A 19,365-nucleotide genomic window follows, 5' to 3' on the forward strand; every position below is an offset into this window, starting at 1 on the left:
ACCATGTTGCTTATGGCAGTCGTAGAAAGTATTTCACAAACTTTTTTTTTGTTTTGGGGGGGGTTGTTTTTTTTTTTTGCCAGTCCCAGGGCTTGAACTCAGGGCTGGGCACTGTCCCCAAGCTTCTTTTGTTCAAGGCTAGCACTCTACCACTTGAGCCACAGCTCTGCTTCTGGCTTTTTCTGTGTATGTGGTACTTAGGAATTGAATCCAAAGCTCCATGCACACTAGGCAAGTACTCTACCACTAAGCCGCATTCCCAGCCCTCACAAACTCTTTTTGCTAATTGTTTGTATAACAACCTGAGATAACAGAATTTAAAATGTAAGAATATATCTTTTGAGACACCTCTGAAATGTTTCTCTTAAAATACAATTTTCAAGCCTATTCTATAGGAAGTACATTTTGGCCTCTGTCTTTATGGAGGGAGTATCAGCTAACTAAAATATTCTGAACACTTTGTTTTAAGATGACTAGTAGTAAAGATGATGCATAAGTGCCTGATTTTGTGCCTTTATTAATGTAAACCTGATGAGTGTAGTAATTGTGATTACATTGCTTGTGTTACAGATAATAGTAGGACAAATAATTTCAAGAGTTTGAAATAAGGGGTTGCAGGCATAGCTCAGTTGGTAGAGTGCTAGATAGTGAGTGAAAGCGGATGCAGGTATGGAGTTGGAGTCCCAGTCTTGGATCAAGGGAGTGGGGGAAGAGCTTTAAATAGTTTGAACTAAGACAGGGATGGTAATACATACCTGTAATTCTTCCACTCTAGGGGATGAGGCTGAAGTATTGTAGGTTCATGGCTAGCCTGGACTGCATAGGGAGGATTGGTAAAAGGGATGGATAAATGATGAGTGGATAAATAAAATGTAATAGGTCTATACAAGGAAATGATTTTACCACAAAAAAAGAGTACCTAAATGTCCTATAATGTGGATAAACCTTGAAAACATGCTCCATGGGAAAAAAGTCACACTGAAGACCACAAAATTGTGCTATTCTATTTGTATGAAGTGCCCAGAGCAGACAGATTATAGAGAGAGAGATAGAAAATAGGTTATTAGCCGGGCGCTGGTGGCTCACGCCTGTAATCCTAGCTACTCAGGAGGCTGAGATCTGAGGATCACGGTTCAAAGCCAGCCCGGGCAGTAGAGACCGTGAGACTCCTATCTCCAATAAACCACCAGAAAACCGGAAGTGGCGCTGTAGCTCAAGTGGTAGAGCGCTCGCCTTGAGCTGAAGAGCTGAGGGACAGCACCCAGGCCCAGAGTTCAAGCCCCACGACCGACAAAAAAAAAAAAAAAAAAAGGTTATTATTTGTTTAGGGAAGTTGAGGAAATAAGGGAATACAGAATGATAGTAAAGGGCACAGGACTTCTTCCTGAGGAAATGAAAATTTTCTAAAACTGTGGTGATGGATAAACATATCTAAACATAATAAATATCATTTTAGATGGGAAATTCTAAGGTATATGAATTATATCTCAATAAAGCTGTTTTTAAAACAAAATAAAAATTAGCTGAGTGCCAGCAACTCATACCTATAATCCTGTAATCCAGAAGATCTCAGAAGGCTGAGATCTGAGGATCATGGTTTGAAGTCAGGAAAGTCCATGAGATTCTTATCTCTAGTCAAACACCACAATGCCAGAAGTGGAGTAGAGCTGTGACTCAAGTGATAGAGCACTAGCCTTGAGTACAAAAGCTCAGAGAAAGGACCTAGGCCCTGAATCCAAGCCTTGGGCCTGGCACACATACAAATTTCTTATCCATGTACATTGTTCATACTTCTAATAAGTCTGATTATAATTATTAAGAAATATTCATGTAATTTCCTATTGTATTATGGAGCTTCAGAGAACAGACTGTGTTTTAGTAACTAATAGTGCTTTGCATTCAGTAAATATTAACTTAATTACATTTTTGAGATGTAAGCTTTTCACCCATAAATTGGGAATCAAAGCAAAATAATTGAATGCTGGCACACAATATTGTTCCACAAATACGTTTTGTGTTCATGTATAATTCTTTTTTGGAAAATAAATAAGTTCGGTGTACTTACATAATTTCCTCAGCTTTAGTTTACATTTCAGATTTAGTAAGGTCACACAGGTATTTATCACCTTATTTCTACCTATACAAATGTTCTGATTTGAGGGGTTTGTATATGTAACATTGTATATACAAGTTTTCAGAAGGACCTTCATATAACTCCACTAGTTTTATGTGTTTTTTAAAAAATCAATTTGATTTTATGGTATTTGAATATTTTGTAATTGAGTTTAATACTATTTACTTTTTTAATTTTTTTCTGTTGTATATGTGCTATTTCTACAGTATTTACTAGAGATGAAAAGTTTAATTTTACCTCCAGAACACATTCTGAAACGAGGTGATAGTGAAGCAATTGCCTATGCATTCTTCCATCTTCAGCACTGGAAACGGATAGAAGGTGCTCTTAATCTGTTGCAGTGTACATGGGAAGGCAGTGAGTATTCTTTTCCAAATGTAATGCTAATATCTTACTACAGGCCACCTTCTTAAATGAATTGTCTAGGTTTCTGAATTCCACATTTAGGAAAAGCAGAATGAGAACTATTTAAGTTAAATATTTGTAATGAAAGAAAAGGAAAATGTAAATTCTTTGCCTTGTAAGATTTTTAATGTGGCTTGATTGTGTGTAGAGGGGGGAGATCAAACATAAGGCCTTACTCATTGTTCTACCACTGAGCTGCACCCTTAAACCTTATAAAATACTTTAGACGTTGGTCTGATTTTGTTTTGAAGTATGTACAAAGTGAAAATTGAAATGTATAAAACTGTGCTAAAATACATGTAAACATAAACGTTACCATTTTAACCATTTTGTGTTTAGTTAAGTAGCATTGCATATATTCACATTATTAAGGAGCAGTCATCACCATCCATCTCCAGAATTCTGTCATGAAATTCTATGTTTAGTTTTAAAGGAAACACTATACTGATTTCTATAGTAGCTGCAACTTTTGACATTCCCATCAGCCATAGACACAAGTTACAATTTCTTTGTGTCTTTATCACCATTTCCTATTTTCTGTTTTCATTTTTGATAATAACCACTTTACTGGGTATGAAGTAGGGTCTCGTGATTTTGATTTGCATTTTCCTAATGATTAGTGGTTCGTGTGTATATTTTCTTTGAGAGTAAATTGGACTCTTTTTAACTAACTTCTAAATCTTTTATCTATAGCTTCTTAACCATTAAGAAAATGAAGAAGCCAGGCACCCGGTGGCTCACACATATAATCCTAGTTACTCAGGAGGCTGAGATCTGAGGATCACAGTTCAAAGCCAGCCCAGGCAGGGAGGTCCTTGAGATTCTTATCTCCAATTAACCACCAGGAAACTGGAAGTGGCACTGTGGCTCAGTGGTAGAGTGCTTACCTTGAGCTGAAGAGTACAGGGACAGCACTCAGGCCCAGAGTTCAAGCTCTACAAGTGACAAAAAAAGAAGAAAAAAAAAAGAAGCTTATTTTATCAGCGGGACTCACAGCATACCTTAACTGTTAATAAAACTTCAAAACTAAGTTCATTGTTACTAACTAAAAGTGTTCCCAGGGCTGGGCAGTTGGCTCAGCGGTAGAGTGCTTGCCTTGCATGCATGAGGGCCTGGGTTCGATTTCTCAGCACCACATAAGCAGAAAAAACTGGAAGTGGCACTGTGGCTCAAGTGGTAGAGGGCTAGCCTTTAGCTGAAGAGCTGAGGCCCAGACCAGAGGTCAGGCCCCATGACCAGGAAAAAAAAAAAAAAGTGTTCCGAAACTTTGCAATAAGGTGTTGTGGAACCTGAAAGGAAGTCCCAAAAGTACCATGGAATATTCTATTTTTTTATTTTTTGCCTGTCCTGAGTCTTGAACTCTAGGCCTGGGCACTGTTCCTGAGCCTCTCTGTGCTCAGGGCTAGCATTCTACCACTTGAACCACAGCACCACTTCCAGCATTTGTGAGTAGTTTATTGGAGATAAAAGTCTCATGGAGTTTCCTGCCTTGGTTGGCCTCAAAGCATGATCCTCAGATCTCAGCCTCCTGAGTAGCTAGGATTATAGATGTGAGCCACCAGCGCCTGGCTATATTCTAAATTTTTCATGGAAATACAATAATATTTAACATCTGTCGGATACCACTCAAACTATTATCTCCAGATAATTCACAATTTCAGCATTATGTCAGGCTCCATTTCTTTCCATGTTTGTAACAGTAACTTTTATACTTTTATAGTAAGCTGTTTGTGAGTTACTGTGATTAAAAGAAGTACCACACAGTGTTTAGTACTTTCTATAGAAAATGAAGATGGTGGTATCCAAGTATGATCCCACTGTTTAAGCAGTTGTTTAGTGTTTAACAGGCTCATAAATATATCTCATTCATAAGAAATAATACTTTTTGTTTTTAGATCTGTTTGTGTTGTTGTTGTCTAGACTGGTCTTGAATTCCTGGGTTCATATGATCTTCCTCCCTAAGCTTCCTGAGTAGTTGAGACTGCAAGTGTGCACCATCATGCCCTGCTGAAATGATTATTTAGAAGTGAAATAAGAATATTTTTCAATTTACATGTATTCATTGCTAAGTTGTTAAAAGATAATTTTTAGGTGGTTTGTACATACTAATTAGTAAATGGAATTGATAGATATTTCTTTCAGCCTCTTGTCCCTCATACAAAGACACTGAAGCTGTAGGTATAGCTCAGTGGGTATAGCTAAGTACAAGCTTAGCATGCATTATGCCCTGGGTTCAAGTCTCAGCAACAAAATATTACTACTTCTACTACTATTACTGAGAAGTGAATGGCACCATGTATCCTTGAACCAACAGAATTTAGAAACTTCTGTGTTAACAATTTACTAACAGTCATACACTGTGCTTGACACTGATAATGAAACAGATAATATAATTAAGGACCTGAATGTCTTTGAGTTTTTCAGCCTTCTCTAGTAGTCTGTAAGTCCCTCAAAACCAGGTACTCTCTTCATGCATTTTATATATGCCTTAATGCCTGGCATTCTACCTGCCACATATGGGTTTTTAATAAATATATTATTAAAAAATAAATATATTATTTACACTATAATTCATGCATCTGTGTGTGTGCACGTGTATGTTTCTGTGTCTGTGTCTGTGTCTGTGATGGTACTGGATCTGACCTGGGGCATCTGCTCTCACTTAGCTTTTTCTTCTCAAGGCTGGTGCTTTACCATTTGAGCCATACCTCCACTTCTTGCTTTTTGCTAGTTCATTGAAGATAAGAGTCTCACAGAGTTTTCTACCTTGGCTGACTTGGAACTGCTGTCTTCAGATTTCAGCTTCCTGAGTAGCTAGGATTATAGAAGCTGGCTTAATTCATGCATCTTTCTGAATTATTTTCTCATAGTATCACTGACTTCCTGAATTACTTTAAGCAAATAACTAGATCATAATTTAGCAGTTCTTAGCCCCACTCACAGAAAACTTCGGTGAAATCTCTCTCATGAAGTTAAGAGTCATTAAGAACTCTTTTAGGTTGCAAATTTAAGGCCATACAATTCTATGAAGATTTTCCGAAGAAGTGGTATTTATACTTGTGGAATGAAGTCCTAAGTGTATTGAGGAGACTGACAAAGAAGGACCTAATGAATCATCCACTGCTCCATTTTGTTTTAGATAATTTACTATTCTATAAATAAGTCTTATTCCTTAACCTATTCATTCTTTTGCTTACTTTATTTCATCTAAAATGTCTAAAAAGAAAATCTTATATGAATTTTTTATTTTAAAAAGTTTCCAACGTAGTTTTGATCTATAGTATGGTATGGTAAATGAGAGAATTAAATAAATCAACATGTTTTTTCCCCCTTCAGCTTTTAGAATGATTCCATACCCATTAGAGAAAGGACATCTATTTTACCCTTATCCCAGCTGCACAGAGACTGCTGATAGAGAGCTATTACCTAGTAAGTAAATATTTCAGTTTTCTCAAACTTTTAATTGTTTAATTACTTATAAATTGCTTTCTGTGTGTATCATCTTCTTGTCACTATAATGAAATACCTTATGAAGAAGAGCTCAATTTAGCTCACCATTTTATATATAGGTTCAAATTTAAACGGCATACCACAGACTCTGAAATGAGGGCTGCTCCTTGACAGCATTACTGCATAAAGCACATGGCAATGGTATGAGCATGAGTCTGAGTCATAACTGAAGCTATCTTGAAGCTATTTTGAAGCAAAGAGATAGATAGATAGACAGACAGACAGATAGAGCAGAGTCTCAAAAGATCATACTCCCCCCCCCCCCCAGTGATTCAAAAACCTCCCACTAGGTCTCATCTCAAGATTTTACTTCCCAATACACCACTCTGAGGACCAACTTCCTAAAACACTTGAGTGTACTATATTCTAACTATAATATTTTCCATAGCATTCTCAATTTTAAAATCACTTTGGTTGAAATTTGAGACCTTTAAACATTTTTTTAGCCATTTCTAGGATATAGTTGCATAATGCAGTTCATTTTCAAATACTTTATTGGGGTAAAACCCTTTGTTAAATGCATGGAAGAGCACAAAGATTAAAGACATAAAAAAGTGCTGTCATCTTACAAACATTTTTGTTTTGACAGTGTCAGGGGTGATCAAATCTAGAATCCCACTCTATTGCTCCGGCTGCCCTCTGACTCAAACGCCTCCTGCTTCAACCTCCTGAGTAGTGAGGATTGCAAATCTGTGCCACATTACAAACATGAAAAAGAAAATAATCCTTCACAAACTCAAAAAGAGAAGGGAAATAACTCATTTGATAAAAACAGTATTACTCTGATATAATTCTCTCAAAAACAAAACCTGTAGAACCAAGAGCCCTTATGAATGTAAGCATAAACATCTTCAGCAAAATATTAGCAAACTTAAGCAATATTCAGAAAGGATAAGGTACATGGTACATAAGTACCATGACCCAGTGGGATTCACCTCAGAAATACAAAGTTGGTTTAACATCTGAAAATGTGATATATGGCAGATGATAGATGCAGATAAAGCATCTGACAGTATCTAACACCTATTAGTGATAAAGAAAAAAAAACTCTCAAATTACAAATAGAAGGAGACTTCTTCAACTTGGTAGTGTATTCAAAAACATTTAATATCATACTTAATAGAAGAATATTGAATGCCTTTCCCCAATCAAAATATAGGGTCTCACTACTTTTTTGTATGTTTGGGTTTTTTGGGGGTCCGGTTGTGGGGCCTGAACTCTGGGCGCTGTTCCTCAGCTCTTCAGCTCAAGGCTAGCGCTGTACCACTTGAGCCACAGCGCCACTTCTGGCTTTTTCCTTTTTGCTTATGTGGTGCTGAGGAATCGAACCCAGGGCCTCAGGCATGCAAGGCAAGCGCTCTGCTACTGAGCCACCTTCCCAGCCCAGGGTCTCACTACTTTTTATTCAGTATCATATTGGAGATTCTAACCAGTGTAATCAGAAAGAATTAATAGAAGACATTTATATCAGAAAGGAAGAATTAAAACTGTCTTTGTTGATAGATGGCATGAACATCTATTAGGAAATACAAAGATATTCATAAATAATAAATGAATTCAACCTGGTTATACGATATGCGATCAATATTTAGGAATCAAGCTTGTCAGTATAGCTTAGGTAGAATGCTTTCCTAGCATATATAAAGCCTTAGATTTGATTTCCACTACAAAAAAGAAGAAAATCAATTATATATCTATATACATAACAATGAGCAATACAAAAATGAAATGTAGGAAATAATTCCAACCATTTTAGCATCAAGAGAATAAATTACTTAGAAATGAATTTAACAGAGTATAACTATACTAAAAACTAAGATATTGCATATAGAAATTTAAGAAAATCCATATAAATGGGGGGAAAGTTCACATTAGTTGATTAGAAGACTGAGTATTATTGATATGGCAGTCATTGTCTATTTGACCCATAGATTTAATACAATCCATATTAAAATTCCAAGAGGAATTTTGCAAATTCTTGACCTATTATAAATACTGTTTCGGCTATTAGAGTTTATAAAGGAAAAATTGAAGTGGCTATACTTTGTAATTTGAATAACAGTCAAAAGTTAGAAGAACAAGAAATATGCATGGTTAAGATTGCTGAGAATGATTCAACCTAGTCCTTGCTTTCAAGAAGCCAAATTTTCAAAATAGCCATCTAAATTTTGCCTCAATTGCTTTATCTACTCATTCCTTTTCTCTGTGAACTGGTAAATATTTGTTTTACTGATAGGTAATCATGCTGAAGCACATAAACATTAGCACTGTGTTTCCTGTATAATGTAAATTTGTACTATAATTTTTGTAAGACTCAGCCATTAGATGCTTAGCAAGTAAAGTTGCAGTCTCACTATCAACAAATTTAATGAGCTGAAAAGTTAAGATAAATGAAAAACTTAGAGAGATTATACAAATTAGGAATTCTGATACTCTTCTCCCTAGGGTTTTTTTTTTTGTTTGTTTGTTTTTTTTTTGGTCGGTTGTAGGGCTTGAACTCTAGGCCTGGGCTCTGTCCCTGAGCTCTTCAGCTCAAGGCAAGCACTCTACCACTTGAGCCACAGCACCATTTCCGGTTTCCTGGTGGTTAATTGGAGATAAGAGTCTCATGGACTTTCCTGCCCAGGCTGGCTTTGAATCATGATCCTCAGATCTCAGCTTCCTGAGTAGCTGGGATTATAGGTGTGAGCCACCAGCACCCAGCAAGTTGTTCTTTTATTTTTTGTCATCTGCTAGATAGCTGATGTCATCTTTTATAGAACTCTCAAAGTGTTTGATGTACTTCTTTTTTCTTTTTTTTTTTTTTTTTGTTTGGGTCCGGTCATGGGGCCTGAACTCTGGGCCTGGGCGCTGTCCCTCAGCTCTTCAGCCCAACGCTAGCGCTCTACCACTTGAGCCACAGCGCCACTTCCAGCTTTTTTCTTTTTGCTTATGTGGTGCTGAGGAATGGAACCCAAGGCCTCATGCATGCAAGGCAAGCGCTCTACCACTGAGCCACCTTCCCAGCCCTTGATGTACTTCTTAATCTCCATTTTTTTATATTGTGAACTCTTTGAAGACCAGTATTCTCTATATTGTCCCTAAATATAGTACTTAAAATCCAATATTCAGTAAGTATTGCTTGACTTATTCAAATCCATTAATTCACTGTACCCACTCAACAAGAATGTTAAATATTACTACTTTTTTCCTTTTTGCCCTATTCTGAACTCCTAGACTGCTCATGGTTAATAGAAAGACCAGTAGAAAGCCAAGCATGGTAGGAGATACCGGTAATCCCATTACTTGGTAAGTTGAGGCAAGAAGATTGAGAATTTGAGGCCACTTTGGATTGTATAATGAGGCCCTGCTTCAGGAAAAACAGAATTAAAGACAAAGTGTTCAGTGAAATGTGTATGGAATAGACTGTGGATTTCTCTAGGGATCAAAGATGAGTCAATTTTCTGACTTGGGTGATTTGGAAAATGGTAAATCTTTTATACAGTGAGAGGAGCAAGTTTGAGCTTGTTGCCTCTGTAATCACTCATTCATATATGCATACACATGTGTATATGTATGTATATATACATGCTTAAATATTTTATTACATAATCAATTTAACAAATATAAAAGTGTCTTTTGGCTATGTGCCAATAGCTCACACATGTTATCTTAGCTACTCAGGAGATTGAGATCCACAGGATCAGCCTGTGCAGAAAAGTTATGGAGATTCTGTCTCCAAAATAACCAGCAGAAAAATAGCTCAAGTGGTAGAGTGCTTGCCAATCAAACAGAAGACCCTGCATGAGTTCAAACTCTGAACTCAATGTTGATGGCATTTTGGATATAAATAGCAGTCACTTCAATCCATCTTAAGCATAAAAGGTAGTTAGTTGCAAGTACAACTATAATGATGATAGCTGGGCCCCTAAAGGACTACAGTCAGAAACTAGATGGTTAGGATTTGCAGGAACCAGTTACCTGTATATCTCTGTATCTGGCTGCCTTATGTAATCGCTCCTTTTCTTCTCTTCCCCCATCTTCCTTCCTACACCTCTTGTAAGCTTCTTTCAGTTCATCAGATTTATTTATGTATTTCTCTCTTTGCAGTTTGGTGTTCCCTGCATACATATTCAGGTGATCTACATTTATATGCCATCAGTTCAGGCAAACTATAGAGTAAATGATGCTTCAGTCCTTTAAAACTAGATTGCTCTAAAGTCTCCTATATCTAATGTCTAGTATCCATTCCTGATTCTGTTAGCAGTGGCCAAAAAAGATCAGGTTCAAGTTGTATAAATAAAATTGCCAGGGATCCTGATATCTTTTTCTCCACATCTCACAAGCAAGATTATAGACTTATCATTTTCTAGGTAGTAAAAGAAGTCCTAGGTAAGAAAGAGATCATTAAGGGAAACTGTATACTTTAAGAAGTAATCTGAAGGTAGAACCATGAGGGCATAAAATTTCTACTGTATTAATAGAAAGAAAACAATCCAAGATTTAGTGAAGGAGTGGTCAAAGAGACAAAACAAGGGCCAGAACTAGATATCCTAGAAACAAAAAAAGAAGGAAGAAATTTCTGAGGGAGAAGAAATATCTGATCTATTAGGTTAGACAGTTACTAAGAAAAATCTATTGATTTTGGCAATTAGGAGGTCATTAGTGGCAGAAATTTCATCTTATACCTTAAGGCCAAAAAAATAAATCATACTGTTCTTAATTTTTTCATTTTAAAAGGCGCAAAGATTTTAAAACAACGAATCTTTTTTTTTGTTGTTTTTGTTGATAGTGGGGCTTGAACTCTTGGCCTGGGCACTCTCCCTCAGCTCTTCAGCTCAAGGTGAGCGCTCTACTGCTCTTGAGCCACAGTTCCACTTCCGGTTTTCTAGTGGTTTATTGGAGATAAGAGACTCATGGACTTTCCTGCCTGGGCTGGCTTTGAACCGTGATCTTCAGATTTCAGCCTCCTGAGTAGCTAGGATTACAGGCATGAGCCACTGGCACCCAGCTGAAAACAATGAATATTTAATTATGGAACATTAATATGCTGGTTGTGATAGCACATGCCTGTAATTCCGCACTCTAGAGGCTGAAGCAAGAGAATTATGAGTTTAAGGCCAGCCTGGAATGCATAGCAAGACTGACTTAAAACAAGCACAAAAGTATCTATACACAATGGAATATTATGCAGCCACTAGAAATGACAAAATAATGGCATTTTCAGGGAAATGGATGGAGCTAGAAGGAATCATGTTGAGAGAGGTAAGCCAAGAGCAAAGAGACAAACGGTACATGGTCTCCCTGATAAGTGGATGCTAAATCCAAAATGTTAGGTGATACGACAAAACTAACAGGACTTAAGAAACAAAGAACTCCCACTCATCTGGTCGAACCACCACTAAATATCCCCATGCTGCTGATCACATGTACGGTGTATAACATGTGAACACCATTATATGTTATAGACTGTGATAGACAATTTGCTCCAGGAAAGTTAGAATGAACTTGTGACTTTAAATGAGCATCATTATTCCACAATACTGTGAAATTCGGGAAATTATGTAATCACTTAATCACAATCAAAAAAAAAAAAGAACCTCGGGGAAGGGAGGGAGGGAAAGGATGGTAGGGGGAAAACAATGGAGGGGGTAACAATGTTCAATAGGAAGTGTACTCATTACCTCACTCATGTAACTGTAACCCTCTGTATAGTATCTTTACAATAAAAAAAAAAGCACAAAAAAGCATATTGTTAAAATGTTTTTCTTTGCAAATTATTACTAATATAAGGGAAAATGTACTTGTTACTATGAGAGTTTTTTTATGTTAGAACTATATGCTGCAAGACTGAACAGGTTTTTTGTTTGTTTTAGTTTTTGTTTTTTGCAAATCAGTTAATTCTAGCTCCATACAAGGTACACTCCAGAGGTAGGAGTAAAGGGACATTCTGGAAGATTTTGTCTTATGGTAGTATATATTTCCTTGCAGTTTTTTTTCCTGTTTCTGATTGTGGTAGGATGAATAATTTTTTAATAATGTAGAGTTCTAATACTCAGGAGTACTTAATGTTTTTTGTTTTTAATTCTCCATCAGCCTTGATATGAGTTACAGAATTCTGGAATTTGCTTATGGAACTATTGGAACTATTCCCCTAGTTCACATAGTTATTGTCATCTTTTATGCCTCTGATAAATTTTCTCTACAAGCCAGTGTTGAAATTTGAACTCTTGTTCCAAGGGAATGTTTCTGTACTAGTCATTCATTCATTATATTGATGTATTAACCAAACACTGACTGACAAATGAATCTACAAAGCAATCCAAAAAAGAATAATTCCGTCTTTCTTACAGTATAGAAATCCCTTATTTAAAAAAATTTTTATTAGTAAAGATAGAAAGTTTTCTACCTTATAAAATGAATAAAATACTATATCTGTTAAGTTATGAAAAATCAAATGAGTACTTTATAAATTATAAAAGAGTTTAATGAGTAATATTAATTTTGCTATTTTATTCCTGCTTTCTGAAGTACCATTGTTGGTTTCTCTTGGTTTACTGAGAGAAGTCAGCCTGTCATGGCTAAGGGATAGGGTAGAAGGGATTGCTAGTTCTTTGGGTGTTAAAACCACAGTGTTGGGCTAGGATATATCTATATCACTTGCCTAGCAATTGTAACATCCAGGTTTGATCCTAGTACCAAAAGAGAATAGCCAAAAAAAAAGAAAAAGAAAAAAGAAAAGCCCAAAATATTATACACATTTTCTAATGTTTTAAAAATCAGTTCTGTTGTACTTTTCATTTAAATACTGCTCAAGGCTCTGGAAAATTTTGGGAGTTTTTAAAATGGATTTGGTTTTTTGATATATAATCTCTGAATATCTATAAGCCAAAATATTGTAGCTATTAAAGGAAGTTTAGGTGCAACCTTCTCTGTTAATCATTATGTTTAAAAAAGTAAAATTTATAGCTGACCTCGGTTCACCACTGAATTAGTCATCCCTCACAAATGCAGGATATTACATCAGAATTCTTGGGTTAGTGTCCAGCCCTGAGCTGTCAACTTGCTAGCCTAAGGAAGTCTCAGAATAGCTCTCAGTTTAACTGGAATTTATTGAGCACCTACTGTGTGTCAAGTAAGTACTTTGTATATTAAAATATTTCAGAAATTTAAAGAAAATATAAGTATTTGAATAAAATCAGCCATAATTACTAGAAAAAATAATTCTTTAGTATGCAAATGTGGTAAGATATGGGACCTCATTTATAGATAAAATCCCTTGGCTGAGGGACTTTTTTAATGTGAAACAATTCTATTGAGCACATAATATAAATTTACTCATTTAAAGTGTGCAACTTTTTTTTTGTCGGTTGTGGGGCTTGAACTCAGGGCCTGGGCACTGTCCCTGAGCCTCATCAAAGCTAGCACTCCATCAGGTAAGCCACAGAGCCACTTCCAGTTTTTGAGTGGTTAATTGGTGGTTAATTAGAGATAAAAATCTCATGAGGACTTTTCTGCCTGGGCTGGATTCGAACCCCAATCCTCAGAACTTAGCCTCCTGAGTAGCTAGGATTACAGGCATGAGCTGCCAGTGCTGGCAAAAGTATGCAACTTAAAAGTGGAGGTGTGGTTCAAAGTGGTAGAATGCTGAATGCTAGCCTTGAGCAAAACAGCTAAGGACAGCATCCAGGCCCTGAGTTCAAGCCCAGTGCCAGCACTAAATAAAAAAATAAATAAAATATAGCTCATTGTAGAGCACCTACCTAGCCATGTGCAAGTCATTGAGTTATATCCCTAGCGCTGCAAAAATAAATTTTAAAAATAAGATGCAGTGAAGCACTGATGGTTCATACTTGTAATCCTAGCTACTCAGGAGGCTGAAATCTGAGGCTTGCAGGTCCAAGGCAGCCCAGACAGGAAAGTCTGTCAGACTCTTATGTTTAGAAGTAGGAGTAAATGGACATACTGTAGTGAAAAGCTAAGGGACAACACCTGGGCCAGACAGCAACAGTTTAAGTCCCAATACTGGCGCGCGCGCACACGCGCACACACACACACGCACGCACACAGAGATGTACTCTTTGATACTTTTGGTCTCTTTACAAAGTTATGTAGGCATAATATATAGGTATATAATAGAATTTTAGCATACTTTTGGTGTCTTAAAAAAAAAAAAAACCTCAGGCCCATTCCCCAGGGTTCCCATAAGCAACCCCTAATCAAGTTGTATCTGTATCAAGTTGACAGTCTGGGAAAATTCATGTCAGTGGAACCAAACAATAAAGGATCTTTTGTGATTGATTTTCACATAGCACAATATTTTAAAGGTTCGTTCATATTATAGCATATAACAGTATTTCATTACTTTTTATGGCTGGATAGTATTCCATTGTATGGATTTGGTTAGCTTTCACCAGTTGATGTTCATTTAAATTGTTTCCAGTTTTTTGTTTTACAAGTATAGTTGCTGTGAATAGTCATATACAATATTCTATATGAACCCATTCTGAATGGTCTTGGGTATATGCATTAGAAAGAAATTGCTTATTGATGTGGTAACTACATATGGGTTTGGTTTCCTAGTCCAGTATTTACAGTGCTCAGTGAAATATCACACACAGAACATATAAAAATAATAAAATAGGGCTGGGATGTAGCTCAGTGGCAAAGCGCTTGCCTAGCAAGTGCAACGTCCTGGGTTCGATCCCCAGTACCAAAAAAAAAAAAAGAAAAGACAAAAAATAATAAAATAAAATAAAAAACAGCTAGGTAACATTATAAACTGATGTTTCTGGAAATCCCCATGGTATGTCTGTCTTTTTACACTAGTCTCTAAGCTTCCAAAAGACAAAAACTAATAACTCACATTTATTAAGTGCTTACAGTGTTCATTATAATAACTCCATAGCAACTTATACAGGGTTTAGCAACTTACAGCTCTTTTCAAAAGACAAAGCTCTTTTTCAAAACCATCTCAGCATGACTTTGTAAGCGGTGCTAGTTCCCACGATGCCATCCTGTTTTCAGACCCCATAACAGTCATCTGGTTTTGTAGATATGTTGTTAATGCTAGAATAAATAATGGCCAGAAAATTTTCCTTGGTTGGTCAGAGACTTCTTGTTCTTGTCTTTAAAATTTTTTTCTTTATAGCTTTTAAATATGTTTAATTTGAAAATGGTAAGATGATTTATATTATTTTCTGAAGTAAAATTCATGCCTATCTTTTCTTCCTTTCAGCCTTTCATCATGTTTCTGTTTATCCAAAGAAGGAGCTTCCTTTTTTCATCCATTTTACAGCAGGACTGTGTTCTTCTACAGCAATGATAGCCTTTCTCACCCACCAGTTTCCAGAAATCATGGGTGTTTTTGCTAAAGCTGTAAGTATGATCTCAAGGACTTGTGTAGAGTATTTGTAAAACACACAAGAAACCATATATGGTCTGTTTATGCTAACCCAGATGAGCAGTAAAAGATATATGTTATAGTAAATTACAAGAATTGATTTGTAAAGTTACCACCATAAATATGTGAAACATGAATTTTTGGTGATTTAAGCTATACTTTTGTTGTTTAAAAGTTTAAAGAATACAATGCTATAACATTATAAAGTTGGTCTCTGTAGATCACTTTTGGTGACTAACATAGCATTCATTATAAACATTAAGAGCAATCCAGATCATCTTTTTAAAGTTAGTTTGTTTTCTTTGGCATTCAAAAAAATGCCCCTTTTGTAAACAAGTCTTCCAATTTTTCCATTTAAATGAAATAATTGTAAAGATTTGCTGAACTTTAAATTCAAGAGTACAACTAGAATGGAGAATAAGTAGGTAAGATGGGACAGAAGAGACATTTGCCCTGGGTACAGAATGTGTTTCTATGCCTAGAAATTCTCCCAGTTATTATGTCTGCATGTTCTTATTGACCTTTCCCAGTTTGGGGCAGAGAACCATGTACAGGTCTTTATTTTCATTTTTACCCTTTAGATTTGAACTACTTTCCCATTTCCTGATCCAGGAAATATTTGAGGGCTGGTATGAAAGAGGGTATCCCTGGCTATTTATCCTCTATATACATTTATTAATTAACATCACTGATTCAAGATAAAATTACCAAAGAAGATTTCTTTTAAATCTCCAAGTCTTTTTAAAAAATGCATCATTCTTGTACATCTTTACATCTTTATCAGGTAATAAGAGTTAAAACCCAAAAGAAAATGCTGCTTCACTATATTCACAAATAAAAGAAATTATGCAATGAGAACCATAGAAAAACTAGTCCTTACTTGGTAATGTATTTTCTATATTTTTCTCTGTATGTCTCCATTTTAATTCCCTATTGTCCTCACAATTTCTTTTCCTGCCTTAAGAATAGTTTATTTTGTGCCTTACAAGTTAGCTGGCTTTCTTCTGACACCAGTGGTAAGAGCACTGGTTTTCCTTTTTCCCTGAAGATCAACTGTATAATGTGTTAAGTTACCACTAGCTGTAGGCCTAAGAGTCTGAATATACATTTGATTCTGGGTCAGGATTCAAGAAGAATGACTTCTCAATGTTGTTCATGGAGTATAGACACTTGGATTGGAAACTGACTATTCTACTTTGTTTTAGTATGAAAAGGAAACTTAGAGACTATATCACAATTCTGTTATCTGCAGTAGTACTGACTGCAAAGTAAATGTATATCTCAAGTGAAATGCCATCACTGTATAGGGAAAAATGGACTACAGAGAGAAAAATTTCATCCATTTAACAGCTGAGGAAAATGTACAACTGTGTATTTAAAAGATATGAACAAACAAATGAGTGAGGTGACTCTTGGATTTTTCTCAAGGTAGTAGAATGGGAAAGAAAAGAAATAGAACAAAGAGAGAGATCTAGAATCTGGAATGGATGTGTAGCAGCTATTAGTTGTATATTTCTTTGAGTACTGGCTAACTTAATGTGGTATGTACTCAATATATGCTCTGTCCACCAATGTCAGTACATAGCCATTGCATTTACCAGAGACGTCACTAATGGCACTGAAAAGCCTTTGAGATGACTTAAGTTCCTTAGCACTCCTATAGGAGACTCTTGAGAATGAAAAATTACATATTTTACAGAATATTCTTCCTTTTCAGATTAAATTGATATACTGTGATTCTGATTAATGAACAATAAACATTTATTCACTTTTTGTATAATTGATGATATATGATATTAAAATATCACTGACAATGAACTTTTACAGACACAATTTATCCCTTTGGCTTTATATGTATATTTTAAAATTCCTAAAAGGTAAGTATTTTACTGATAGTACCTGCAAATCAATAATAATATGCAGCAATTATAAAAGCAGATCCCATGTAAGAGTTATTAGAAATGATGGTAGTATGAGTGGTCTTCACTTTGTAAACACAACACATACATCCTTGACAGACAAGGAGCAAGGCTTGAATTAGAGGGTCATTCTTCACCTGAATGAGAACTGCGGTTTAACAAGAACCCCATGTAATCCTGTGTATACATTTAAAACTTACAAAGCCTTGCTGAACTCTACCATACCAATATAAGGAATTTAGAAAAGCTGAATAGTGCTACCTTGCCAAGTTCAGGGATGGGCAGCAGCAAACCCTAGAGCCAGATTGCTTTGCTTTACTTCAGGTAAATACCCTAACTTTCTCTATCCTGAATTGTAAAATATGAAATCGTATTGCTGCATAGATTTTGGTGAGGGTTAAATAAGTTTAAAATATATCAAGTGTTTAGAATCATCTGTGCACACATTTTAAAGAAAAAGTGTTAGCTGCTGTTTATCACTGTCATTACTTGAGACAGGAAACAGTACTATAAGTACTGCCCCTCTGATGCATTATGTGTTTGTGAACCATAAAAAGAGGATAAATGGTCAAAATCCATAGCACACTGGCAAATTGCTTTATAGAACAGAACTGTTGATATGGCATAAACTGCCTATTTTAGGGATCTCTCTTTCTCTCTCTCTCTCTCTCTCATTTTCAGAACTGAGGTTTGAACTCAGTGCATTCTTGAGCTATTTTCAATTAAGTCCAGAAATATATGATGACCAAATAAAGTAGAAATTGCTGAAGTCTAATTGAGACATGTTTGTTCTTCTATTTAGTAAGGCAAAGGCATTTAAGAATATACCCTAATTATTTATTTTCCCCTTTTATCTGTTATTTGCCTTGTTTGTTTGCTTGTTTTTGAAATATTGTATTGCCCAGGCTGGTCTCAACTCATTGGCTCAAACTTTCTTGTGCTGGGGATCAAACCCAGGACCTTGTGCATGCTAAGCAAGTGATCGTGGAGGTTAATTGTGAGGATATCCTCATACCTCAGCCTTCAGAGTAACAGGACTATACCACCACAGCTAAATTTCTTGTTACCATTGTGTCTTTCTCATCTTATGTCTTTTATAGTAGCTTACATGCTAGAGCAAATTAATTTTTTATTTTTTTATTAATATTTTTATTTTTGTCAGTCTGGGCCTGGACACTGTCCCTGAACTCTTCAGCTCAAGACTAGCACTCTACAACTTAAGCCACAGAGCCACTTCCAGTTTTCTGATGGTTAATTGGAGATAAGAGTCTCACAGACTTTCCTTGTCCAGGCTGGCTTTGAACTGAGATCCTCAGATCTCAGCTCCTGAGTAGCTAGGATGACAGGCGTGAGCCACCAGCACCTGGCAAATTTTTCTAAATGTGCTTGTTATATCAAGAGGAGGGAGTAGATGACTGAAGAAGGGGGGGGGGGTGCAGTTTAAAAATTGAATGTATATCCTACAAAATTAAGAAGAGTGATAGAGGGGTAGGGGTTTGGAAGCATGGGTGAGAATGTTGAAAGGGGTCACACTGATCAAGATGCATTGCATTTATAAAACTGCTTTATTGAATGGCAAAAATGTCTTATACATATTGGTTTTTAATGATGCCATTTGATTGAAGCTAAAGATTCTTTAAAAATCTTACTGTGAATCAAATTTAGGTAAGTGGAAGGGAATGAACTAGGATAGTTAATTAAGTTTAATGCCTTTTTTTTTTTTTTTTTTGGCATGGTATAAGGCTATGTGGAATAAGACTTCATTCCCAGCAAGTTAAGTTTTTTTCCTCCTGATTTTTCTCCTGGCCAAGATGAAAACCTTGTCTGACATTAGACATAGAGTAATGAAAAAATTGCATAAATCCCTGGAGATGTGGAATGTGCTGATATCAGAGCTGATATTCTCCAAGGCCAGAATTCCTGAAAAAGGAAAAATTGCTTTTAAGTGGTAGGTCATTTTCTCACCTGCTTTGAAGCCTGCTGGGTTAAGTATGAGAGTTCACAGTAAGGGTAGC

The 19,365-nt window shown here is 36.0% G+C and overlaps 1 protein-coding gene across 6 annotated transcripts in view; it reads left to right on the forward strand.

The window, feature by feature from the left end:
* The window catches only part of St7l (suppression of tumorigenicity 7 like), a 133,817-nt gene that overhangs the window by 45,633 nt on the left and 68,819 nt on the right, over nt 1-19,365 (forward strand). For 5 of the 6 annotated variants that reach the window (XM_042674742.1, XM_042674732.1, XM_042674714.1 and 2 more), the window contains exons 12-14: nt 2,341-2,491; nt 5,876-5,968; nt 15,267-15,406. In XM_042674742.1, the coding sequence (XP_042530676.1) occupies nt 2,341-2,491; nt 5,876-5,968; nt 15,267-15,406 (384 nt within the window). Of the gene's footprint in view, nt 1-2,340; nt 2,492-5,875; nt 5,969-15,266; nt 15,407-16,215; nt 16,290-19,365 lie in introns of those variants that run through there. The other variant, XM_042674716.1, reaches the window with a different exon arrangement.

Source organism: Dipodomys spectabilis, unplaced genomic scaffold, assembly GCF_019054845.1.
Source record: "Dipodomys spectabilis isolate Male_0828 unplaced genomic scaffold, ASM1905484v1 ptg000002l, whole genome shotgun sequence".
Lineage (NCBI taxonomy): Eukaryota > Metazoa > Chordata > Mammalia > Rodentia > Heteromyidae > Dipodomys > Dipodomys spectabilis.